Source organism: Parasteatoda tepidariorum, chromosome 9 (assembly GCF_043381705.1).
Source record: "Parasteatoda tepidariorum isolate YZ-2023 chromosome 9, CAS_Ptep_4.0, whole genome shotgun sequence".
Lineage (NCBI taxonomy): Eukaryota > Metazoa > Arthropoda > Arachnida > Araneae > Theridiidae > Parasteatoda > Parasteatoda tepidariorum.
In genome coordinates this window covers 11,871,243-11,883,566 of record NC_092212.1, presented here as the reverse complement: position 1 = coordinate 11,883,566, position 12,324 = coordinate 11,871,243, and the positions used below count along the sequence as shown (strand labels likewise).

The 12,324-nt window shown below is 31.5% G+C and overlaps 1 protein-coding gene and 1 long non-coding RNA gene across 2 annotated transcripts in view; one reads left to right on the top strand and one right to left on the bottom strand.

Moving 5' to 3' along the window:
* The window catches only part of LOC139426352 (uncharacterized), a 329,054-nt gene that overhangs the window by 139,370 nt on the left and 177,360 nt on the right, over positions 1-12,324 (top strand). The window lies entirely within an intron of this gene.
* LOC107445874 (phospholipid-transporting ATPase ID) overlaps positions 3,567-12,324 on the bottom strand; it is a 132,846-nt gene continuing 124,088 nt past the window's right edge. Inside the window, exons 21-23 of the mRNA XM_043047456.2 lie at positions 8,234-8,317; positions 5,754-5,999; positions 3,567-4,368 (exon numbers count right to left, since the gene is read on the bottom strand). Of these exons, the coding sequence (XP_042903390.1) occupies positions 3,850-4,368; positions 5,754-5,999; positions 8,234-8,317 (849 nt within the window). The 3' untranslated portion in view covers positions 3,567-3,849. The remainder of the gene's footprint in view (positions 4,369-5,753; positions 6,000-8,233; positions 8,318-12,324) is intronic.

Here is a 12,324-nt window from a genome sequence, read left to right as displayed (position 1 = left end):
TTCTCAACGGAAAGAGTTTACTCCAATTGAACTTACTCCAATTTAAAACTTTAATTCACCATAAAAACATATGAATAATCTCAAATAGAATAATTCTACACTTTCAAAAAGTCAAATTTGTCAATAACTGTTTCAAATCAGAAAAGTAGCGTAGTTTGAAAATTTCTCAACGGAAAGAGTTTACTCCAATTGAACTTACTCCAATTTAAAACTTTAATTCACCATAAAAACATATGAATAATCTCAAATAGAATAATTCTACACTTTCAAAAAGTCAAATTTGTCAATAACTGTTTCAAATCAGAAAAGTAGCGTAGTTTGAAAATTTCTCAACGGAAAGAGTTTACTCCAATTGAACTTACTCCAATTTAAAACTTTAATTCACCATAAAAACATATGAATAATCTCAAATAGAATAATTCTACACTTTCAAAAAGTCAAATTTGTCAATAACTGTTTCAAATCAGAAAAGTAGCGTAGTTTGAAAATTTCTCAACGGAAAGAGTTTACTCCAATTGAACTTACTCCAATTTAAAACTTTAATTCACCATAAAAACATATGAATAATCTCAAATAGAATAATTCTACACTTTCAAAAAGTCAAATTTGTCAATAACTGTTTCAAATCAGAAAAGTAGCGTAGTTTGAAAATTTCTCAACGGAAAGAGTTTACTCCAATTGAACTTACTCCAATTTAAAACTTTAATTCACCATAAAAACATATGAATAATCTCAAATAGAATAATTCTACACTTTCAAAAAGTCAAATTTGTCAATAACTGTTTCAAATCAGAAAAGTAGCGTAGTTTGAAAATTTCTCAACGGAAAGAGTTTACTCCAATTGAACTTACTCCAATTTAAAACTTTAATTCACCATAAAAACATATGAATAATCTCAAATAGAATAATTCTACACTTTCAAAAAGTCAAATTTGTCAATAACTGTTTCAAATCAGAAAAGTAGCGTAGTTTGAAAATTTCTCAACGGAAAGAGTTTACTCCAATTGAACTTACTCCAATTTAAAACTTTAATTCACCATAAAAACATATGAATAATCTCAAATAGAATAATTCTACACTTTCAAAAAGTCAAATTTGTCAATAACTGTTTCAAATCAGAAAAGTAGCGTAGTTTGAAAATTTCTCAACGGAAAGAGTTTACTCCAATTGAACTTACTCCAATTTAAAACTTTAATTCACCATAAAAACATATGAATAATCTCAAATAGAATAATTCTACACTTTCAAAAAGTCAAATTTGTCAATAACTGTTTCAAATCAGAAAAGTAGCGTAGTTTGAAAATTTCTCAACGGAAAGAGTTTACTCCAATTGAACTTACTCCAATTTAAAACTTTAATTCACCATAAAAACATATGAATAATCTCAAATAGAATAATTCTACACTTTCAAAAAGTCAAATTTGTCAATAACTGTTTCAAATCAGAAAAGTAGCGTAGTTTGAAAATTTCTCAACGGAAAGAGTTTACTCCAATTGAACTTACTCCAATTTAAAACTTTAATTCACCATAAAAACATATGAATAATCTCAAATAGAATAATTCTACACTTTCAAAAAGTCAAATTTGTCAATAACTGTTTCAAATCAGAAAAGTAGCGTAGTTTGAAAATTTCTCAACGGAAAGAGTTTACTCCAATTGAACTTACTCCAATTTAAAACTTTAATTCACCATAAAAACATATGAATAATCTCAAATAGAATAATTCTACACTTTCAAAAAGTCAAATTTGTCAATAACTGTTTCAAATCAGAAAAGTAGCGTAGTTTGAAAATTTCTCAACGGAAAGAGTTTACTCCAATTGAACTTACTCCAATTTAAAACTTTAATTCACCATAAAAACATATGAATAATCTCAAATAGAATAATTCTACACTTTCAAAAAGTCAAATTTGTCAATAACTGTTTCAAATCAGAAAAATAGCGTAGTTTGAAAATTTCTCAACGGAAAGAGTTTACTCCAATTGAACTAACTGCAATTCAAATCTTTAATTCACCATAAAAACATATGATTAATCTCAAATGGAATAATTATACACTTTCAAATTGGCAAATTAGTCAATAACGAAAAATCAAGATCGTAGCGTTGTTTAAAAATTTCTTTACAGAAAGAGTTAGTCCAATTGAAAACTTTAATTCACCATAAAAAACATATGATTAATCTCAAATGGAATAATTATACACTTTCAAAAGTCCAATTAGTCAATAACGAAAATCAAGATAGTAGCGTTGTTTAAAAATTTCTCACCAGAGAGTGTTTACTAAAATTAAATTACTGACATTTTATAGATGTCTTCAGAATCCTTGACAACAGCAGAAAAATGAAATTAGTGTGAAATATGCATCACATTGTTTATAAAATATATTTATTAAGATGAATATATTGTTTACGCACCATTGGCCGAAAATGGGTTATTCAAAGAACACGCAATAAACTTTCTATACATTTATTTTTCTGTACATAATACTGTTTGACTGATTTTACCTACATGACAAAAATGACTGTTATTAACTGTTATCGAGATAAAAAAAAATGAATATAAAAGTTCAAAATTGGTCCCTAAACAAAGGCAATAAATAGTTGGTCCCCAACTCGTATTTTAGGGAAGAGCATTCTATACAGGGTGTTCTGTTGTCACGCCCTCCATACACGCTTCTTGATTTCTTATCAACGCTATTGATTTCAAATCTATAAGATAGGAGTTCACATACTTATCATCGATCGCAAATTAATATCTGGAACATGAAATTAATTGAACTATACGCAGTTAGTTGTGCGTAGTTAATTATATGCATAATCAATAACATTATCGATAGATGAAAAATTACTATTGAGGAAGGTGGAGTTGAAAACATCGAATTTGAAAGGTGTAGTAAAATTAGGGAATTTTACTCCTGGTCAGTGTTCAATGGGGGCACTTTTAATAGTGACCATGAAAAATATATTAAACATAATTAGGTCCAATTCTAAAATGAAGAAAAATTTTACGAAACAAGCTTGAAATAAAGTAAATTTCATAATAATATAAAATATTCATAAGAGTTTCACATTTATTTCTAAAAAAAAAAAAAATAATATAAAATACACATTTGGGTGCATTTTCAAAAAGAGGGGGTGATAGGCTGGGACTGGCAGATAGTTATTTAGTCTCCATGTTTAAAATTCAAAATAGAAATCATTACATTGAATTATGATATAAATGTAATACATGATAATTTAATTACATCAGATCACTCACAAACAATTATTTAATAAAAGTAAAGATTTTCCGTTCTAAAACTCATTCCAAAAGGAAATAACATTACATTTGTTAGGATGAAAAGAAAATAAATTTCTAAAAATTTATTTTTGCAGAACTGAGAATTAGGGAGCTTGGAGTTTAAAATTAGGTAAGGTAAATAATAAAAATGCGTGATTTCATTAAATTTTATGCCTTTAAAATGCAATTACTTTTAAATGTAAATAAAAATTTTATAATTTCTTACTATTCATAAATAGAAAAAATTTTAAACTTAAGAAAACTTCAACAATCTATAATATTTCAGAAACAGACTAGAAATTTTCTAAACCTTTATTAAAAAGTGTTTCATTGCAATCAAATCATTCTCTTTGACCCATTTTTTTTAATATTTTGTATCGACACATTTAAAATAATTGCCAAAGTCCTAGAACTTTGGCTTCAAGCTGGAAGAATAGATTACCAATCGCGCTTAACTTTCAACGCCATCACAGAGTCATAAGGAAGTTGTGGATTCGCCAACAAGGTTTGGCGCTGTTTCAATTACATTTTTCAGTCAGTGAGGCAGTGATGATAGTTACCCGTTTAAAATTCACACTCGAATGGTCGGTCTGAACTGGGTAATTGTTCCTGGAAGCAAGGGTGGCAACATGTTGTTGGCGATGGAGCTTGATTTGGACTTCTTCATGATCTTTCCACTCATGATCAGTCTTCCAAAGCCTTCTTGATGGGCGAAGGCATAACCCGACCTCATAGATTTTCGCCTACTCGGCCTTCTCATCAGTTGTGGTAGAAGAATCTGTGGATGTTCTTCAACAGATTCCGCGTGGATTCTGATTCTCCTCTGCTTCAGTCGGACTCTGTCCGAGAGAGTTGGATGGATGTGGACATAATAAAATCGGACGGTGATAATGGGTATGAGGAGGACAACGAAGACCAGAAGAGTGGTCAGCCAGAAGGTGGGTGAGCTCAGGGTCATCCGGAATGCCCCTAGGTACTTGCTGGCTATGAAGTCACTGTTGATGAGAAGTGTCAAAGCGAAGTAGAAAGCGAGGCTGCCGAAAATTACAATGTGATTGAAGACGGTCCAGTAAGATGTATCTAAGGATACCTAGAAGAGACATTTTAATTTAGTGTATTATAAAATTTTATACCTCTCGAAGTCAATTTCTAATATTTAAAGTAAGACACAATGAAAACAGTTGTTATTGTTGTCGTCGGCCATTAAGACAGAGGGGATGCGATTGTTCTTGTTTTCCTGTGGCGCCATCTATGGGCAAGAATTCGACTTCTGCCACACTCATACGTCACAACCGTTTGTAGGGTAGACCCATTTATACATAAGTTCATTCACCCACAGATCGTAATCATTGACATGAACCGGAGTACGATCAATATCCAATTCAGCACCCCTCAGAGATATAATTTATTGGGGGAACATGGAGTACTTTGTGACCCGACAGATATAACATGCACCAGTCATCATTTACTACTCGGGGATCTTCGGCAGGCTGAACTCGAACTCCCGTTCTCATGAACGTGAGTCCAGAGCCCTGCCAATCAGGCAATCCCGGCCAAAATGAAACATGTATGTTGACTAATTGCATTACATCGTTTTAATGGTTAACTTAAGCATGTTAACTTATGGAAGGAGGATATATAATTGATTTTGATATTCAGTTACAGCAATATTTATCAATTTTGAAACTTAGTTACTTGAAACCTATTTTCTATCAATAACTTCAAAGTAAATTTTTAATATTCAAACTGAGAGACCTCCAGAGTTTAAGATACAACGAAACCTTTGTAAACTTGTCGTGCTTTGCTTTTGTGGTCAACTAAAATAGATCAACTTACGAAGGGAGGCTATGTTATTGATTCTGATACTTAAATATTTCGATGCTTAGTATTTTTAAAACTTAGTTTCTTCAAATCTCTGTTACATCAATAACTTCAAATGTCATACGTTTCGAAATCAATTTTTAATAGTCAAACTGAGAGTCCTGTAGACCTCGAAACACCCTTGTTAGTTGAGCACTTGAGTTGCTTTGCTTTAGTGGTACAAGTTAGCATATCTGTAAATTCCTTATAATTTTTCTTTTCACTTGATGAAGTGGGCGTTACCAATTAGATTTTTTGCTTGAGTGAGCGTTACTTATCTGCAAAACGATGCACTGTTTGTAGCTATACTCTTCGATTGTCTTTATTCTATTTTTGATTATATTTCTATTTAATGGTTCTCTTTTCCTTTATACAATTACAATTCATGTCATTTTTTTACTTGCGTAGTAACGTTTAAAAACCAAAAATAATAACAGTAAAATAAGTTACTGAGACAGTATTTTAAATATTTGAATAATTTTATACTGTAAATGCAGATTAAAAGCAAATTTTTTATTATCTTTTAATAAAGTCTGAAAGGTACTACAGGCTTTTCTTTTCACTTTACAAAGGAACTTATATTGTTTACGCGATATTTATGATTCTATCACAAACCTGGGCAGTGACGACCAGTACAAGCAACGTGGAGACGACTGTGCCCAACAATTGGTGACTGTCCATGTTGAGGCCATCTTTGTTGATAAGCTGGTTGAAGGCTCCGTAAGAGACGAAGAACAGGGTGAAGGATGTACAAACACCATGCACCAGAGATTTGAGAAATTCTTTTTTGTTGAAGAATAAATTGTGGTGGCCTGGTGTGTACAGTCTAGGATAATGCAGAGAGTTTCTGTCATTACAATCCTGAAACAAAGAGTGTTATTAATTACTGGTAAAAAAAGTTTATTAAAAAATTGTTAACAATTTGGGTGTACTATAAAGACTGAATAAACTAAACACAATCTGATTACACGTCATCGACACATAATGCCATTGTAATTCACATATTTCGAGAAAAACGCTGAACGAAAGTAGAATGTATCAAGTCCACAAACTTTATTGAACATTTTATAACCGTCGTTGAACAGCCCAATTTCGGACTTACAACGATTAATGTTCAACACCGTAGCCTTGCAATTTTGAATCCCATCCAGAAGACAAGGGAATTCCTGGATCAAGTATTGGGTGGAATTAGCTTTCCTTGAGGATTTTTCGAACGAACTAACCCGCATTTGCGTTATATGGAGAAGAAAATCACGAAAACCATCATTGATCAGCCTCACTACAAGGGTACTCAAACCCGCGATTCATTTACCACTGAGAATATTTCACGTCTGCATTTTGGTCTGTGCTATCCGGGTATTGAATTTGTATCGATCAGTTGTGGCTGGGATTCGAACCCGGTTCATCTCATTGGAAGGCGAGCTCTCTATCCCTTGAGCCAGCACGGCTCAAAATTCTCAATCATCTTATACGTTTGAAGGGGAAAGTGCTCAAAATATTAGAACTCATAACGGGGCATGCATACTAGAAGGGCTGAGAAGGGTGGGGTGGGAAAGTTGTCAGTCTTGAGGACAAAGAAGTATGTTAATTTTTATAACTCTGGATTGATATCAACTGTCATCTCATTGGATGGCGAAAAATATCAAGTCATAATTCTGAAATTATGTGCATATATTTTTATTTAGAACTGGTAACTTTTATCGAAACATTAAGTAGCATTTTTATTTACAATGAATTAATTACCTAAGTGTAATATTAAGCATTTTCAGTCAAATTTACGTAACTTTTGTCCCATTGACGTGATATAATACTGTGGAAAATATAGTAGTTGATAACTTTTCCGCCGTATAGCTAAAATATACGATAAATTTGACGTTATCAACATACTATAATGTATACATTTGAAGTAGAATTAAGTAAGGAGGTAATTTTATGCTTATAAAGTTGCTTTTATTTGTTATCCATAATTCTTGATTGGATTCTGATCGTGAATAGAGATATTTATCGCTTTCAGGAAGCACTTATTAGTTAACGTGTACAATGTTCTGCGCATGCTCAGCAGAGAAACGAGATTCTACGAGACCATAAGTTTGAAAGATCGAGGTTGAAGAAGAAATGATGGTGACTCTGAAATTATAAGTTTGATAGACAAATGTAAGATAAATGTGTTATTGTGTGCATAGCATAGATAAGTGATTTTTTTCTCTAATGCCTTTTTTTTCAGCTAACGATTAAGGTTTTTTGAGTAATAAGTTTGTGAGAAGCGTTAAAATCTTAAGAAAGCTTATTCATGGCAAAGTATATATTTTTCATAGCTTATTGTCTGATATATTCAACGCAATATTCAGTTTTAAATTTTAATTAATATTCTTGATATTGCTAATATGAACATGAAAATTTAGCTTAACAAAAAATAACAAATGATTGCTCAGGTAATAAATAACGAATCGAAAGCAATTAGCTTGGGAAAACACAGAAAAGCAACTCGGCAATGGCCGAAATGTAGATTAGATGCAAATAACTGCGTAATTTTGCTGAAGTAAAGAAAATAACGCTCTCTACTTTAGAAATACTCCCTCCATAGGATAAATTCAGTTCTAGAAAGAAAAAAAAAAGAGCTCAATTTACACTCGTGGTCCACTTAAAAGAGCAGGTAACTAGATGGATTTCACCTTACATGAAGATTTTTTTTCTCTCAAAGGAACATTCTAGCTCTATCATAAATAACAAATGTTGGCTCAAGAAATATGCAAAAATCGATTACAATCAATAAATAAATATTTTGCTATTCTAATGGTGAGGAAGTAGACCAGATACAAATAACCCGAAGGTTTTACTGAAATAAATTATATAGCACCCTATTCTGTTGAAATCATCATTCAGGAAATTTGTTTTATTTTCCCCCCCTTAAAAAATTAAATTACAAGTCAATTAAGACCGGTGCTTTTTCACACTTTTTTAAGCTTTGATTTTCATAGAATTACAAATATTTCACAAAAACCTTGAATTACATCAATTAACATGGGTTGGTCCACAGGTGTGATTTGATTGTGAAAGTATTTTTTGATGTTTTCTAAATACCATAATTGACTCACCTGATCAAATATTCCAAGAGCTAAGACAGGCATTGAAGTATAGAAGACATTGTAGCAAGATATGAAGTTCGGATCATAAAGAGTCTAAATAAATAATAATACATATTAGAAATAAAATTCCATTAAAAAAACTACGGGATTTCGTCCCTTACCCGCCAACTAGCAGCATGCATTTTGGAGGTTGGCGATAATTATTTTTTTTAGGTGATAGGTTGGCGATTGTTTTTGCTTCTTAACGAAAAACAATGCTAAAAGTGTGTTTCGCGTGATAGTTTTACAATTTAAGAAATACATGTAATCGTTAAAAAATTTTTGTGCAGTCTTATCATATGGTGACTGTATAAAAATGGTTATAAATATATTGCGGCATGGTTAAAAAGAAGTTAAAAACTTTAAGGAATTGACTATTATTATGCTTTGAAGGACAAGGTGAACTTATATTAGAATATACAGCCTACGATTGATATAACGAACCTTGTAGTTCAGGCAAAATCAGAAGCTATAACGATATGTCGCTTTATTGTAGGCGCGTAAAAATACAGCAATTAATAACTGAAGAGCAGAGTGGAGGAACCAGGTAAGTGACATTTTTTATTTTCGAAAGAGAAATAATGGAATAATTTTTTAAACCATTCAAAGAGCACATAAACCAAAATATCGTATTTCTTAAATCAAAATTAAAANAAAAAATAAAAAAAAAAAAAAAAAAAAATACTCAAAAAAAAACCTAAATTTTTGAAACCCAGATTTAGTTTCACAGATTAAATGTCTGATTCCGTTTGGATAAAACTTACACTTAATCAATTTGCTGAGTTACCGCTGTAAATTCATCTTTATATCTGCTTTTACAAATTTTAATTTAATTTTTGCTATTATTACTTACATTTTCATTTAATTTCCAATACAGGAAAAAAAGATGGATTTGATACCAAATTTATAAAAAGTAATAGTTTGGTTTTATTGAAAAATTTTGTGCGAATTCTATTTGATTTAAAAAAATCTATGTAATTCATTGCCACTGGTAACAGTATTTTACAAAAAAAAATTCAAATGTTTGAGTGTATAAGAATGTAGCAAGGCGATTGAGATTGCATATTTAGCACTGTTTTTCAAATACCATCGATTATTTATCAGAAAAATAGAAACCTTTAATCTTGTCAAAATAAGATTTGCAAGCTTAATAAAATTACTTTTATCAATGATGCAACACAATATTACATTTTAAAATCTACCACTTTAAAATAAGAATTAAAATTATAAAGTATATTAGTATTTATTATCGGTCGTATGAGTTTCCTTTATCTCTGTAAAATAAATAAAGCATTTGTGAGTTTGTATTGTAACAAGCTTGTGAATGCGTGGAATTTTATAACTCTAAGAAGTAAGAAGTGGCTCCTATCCCATGCACCTTGAGCTAGTTAGCGTTGTGTGATGTGTGAGTTCCTTGCTGTCAACAGGTAATGTGGTCTCTTAGTGGCCCACAACCATACTTCTGTAAAAATATCTCTTTCAAAATGATAGATGCATTTTTTCAGAATTTTATTTAATGAAATTAAGACCAACTTTTAAATTTTTTTTTGAGAATGTCTGCGAGACTCGGAAAAAAAAAATCATAAAAAGTAGAAATTAAATAACAAAACGTGTTAAATGATGATAATTACGCCTACTTTTTTAATGGCCTCACCATGAGATAACTTCATAGTCTTTTTTCTTTCCCGGGGCTTTTAGGCTCAGAAGGAGCCTTTTAGCTGCTCATATTGACTTGAAATATCATGTTGCATATTCATCATGAATTTTTAAATTAATAGCAGTCATAGTCATATTACTGCTCAAGGCCTTTGGGCCCCGAAAGGGCCTTTTACCTTTTCATCTTGATTTGTGAAGTAATTTTCGTCATGAGTTTTGAAAGAAGATAACTTCAAAAACGTCGCATTTCATATGTTACTTTGAATATGTCAGGGTGGATAAATTACTTAAAATGAAAAATGCAAAACTAAGAATTACTTAAATTTCTTTAACACAGGATAATATTTTCCAGCATACCTAGAGCACAGCCAACGCCTCCTATAACTGAAAGCCTCCACACAGTTTTTTTATAGGTAGTCCGATCAGACCCCTATGAAGGATATCCACTTACCAAACGAATCATTAAATACAGAATATATTTAACATAAGAAAGTGGTAGCAAATATATGACTAAAAATTTATTTTATTTATGAATATTATTGTTTTGCTTTATTTACTTGTCAACCACTACAGATTCAATTCTCAAATGTATAAGATAAATTTCTCTCAATTACTTTTAGAAAAGGTTTTGGGTTCATGCGCACAACTGGTTCACTTTTTAAACAGTCTGCGCGGACTACTTATAAAAGACCGTGTGGAGGCTTCTTGATGTAGGAGGTGATGGCACAGCTCACTCGACGGACAAGGCTTTAATTTTCCCTTAATTCTGACGCATCTATATATTTTACTTTGAATTATTTAGTGGTGAATTTATATAAGCAAATTATTACTCAGCCCACAAATAAATTGGTAAAGAAATAGCTTGGCTACCCGTTTCTTCTTTTTTACCCTGATTATCATCACCCTGATAAAGCATTTTATGACTCGCCTGTCCCTACGAAGTTAAAAAAACTCTCTCAGAACAGCCGATTGCTCCGCTTTTTGCAAAAGTCTTAAGAAATCGGTTGCAAATAAAAATTGTAGAACTTGTAGAGAAAGGATAATAACTCCTATTCTTTTAAAGGGAAACAACAAGATAATTGTGATTAAGTTACATTGTATATCATACTTCGAATTTTCACTATGTAGTGTTGAAAAAAATTTCTGAAAATAAACAATAGCAAACTATTTATTTCGTTACCACTGGAAAATTCTTTTTTTAGAAAGTGGTGCAAGTGGCATCTGTGTAAAAACTAACTCTTAGAGCATTTTTGGTAACATTTTAAAAGCTAAACAAAGTGTGTCATTGTAAGTTTTGAATCATTTCCAAGTATTCGTGTGAAGAATAACTTTAAATAATATTTACGAAACAAAGAATTAAGCATTAAAATATAAAATTAGCTACCACTGAAGGAAATTTTCCCTATAAGTATAGAACGATGACAGCTCTGCATATCCATGCCTGCCAACTTCTACGCTTAATATTTTATCGAGTGAAAGACATCTAAGAACCAAAGCTTTAAGATTTTTTGGTAATTTAGCCAAATTATTCACTCCTCACCAGGGATGAACAAAAACAACGAGGCGTTGCATAAGAACTTCTAAATCTTTTATAATTGAGATGGGAAAAATTTAAAGGACTAAAAAAAAAAAAAAAAAAAAAAAAAAAAAAAACTTTTTTAAGCATAAACTTAACTACCACTAGAATAAATTTTTACAAAAAGTGTTGAAAGTTGGCAGACCTGTATACCTACAATTCAACAACTTTGCTGTTTTTTAAATTTTTTTGTAATTAAATAAATCCCATTTGTCTGCTTTATCCTTTAAGCTCTTTAAATAGTTTTTTTTTCCTCGATATACAGTGAATTTTCTCTGGACTGACCACACTGTTCCACAGTAAAATGGATATTAACACGTTCACGCCGGATCAAAGTTATTATTTGACTTTTTCCGCGTTTGGTGCAGAGGTTTGTCCGGTCGCTGGGAGAGGTTTTGATGGTCTCTACTAAAGGTTTCTTCAACACAAGATCTACGGAAAAAATTCCTATGTCGATCAAGAGTGGTCGTAAATAAAGGAGGTTGCTACACAGGGGTTTTTCTTTCCTGGAGGTTTTCCTGTGTGTATTTGCATTTGAAGTAAAAGTTCAGTGTTTTTAAGTAAAAGCAGTTTTTAAAAAAATATCACATACTTTTTTCTTCTTCCTAAAACCGTTTTCTCTTCTTTTTTTTAAGATATAAATTTATACTAGGAGGCTCCGCCCCCTGCTCGCTAACGCTCGCCAACCCCCGAGAATTGCTACGAAATCCTATGTGGTTCACGCCGTGAACCATGGCTCGCTGCGCTCGCTCGCCAATGAACACAATGTTCTAGCACAAAGACATAATATATTATCATCAAAGACATAGTATTTTATCATCAAAGACAT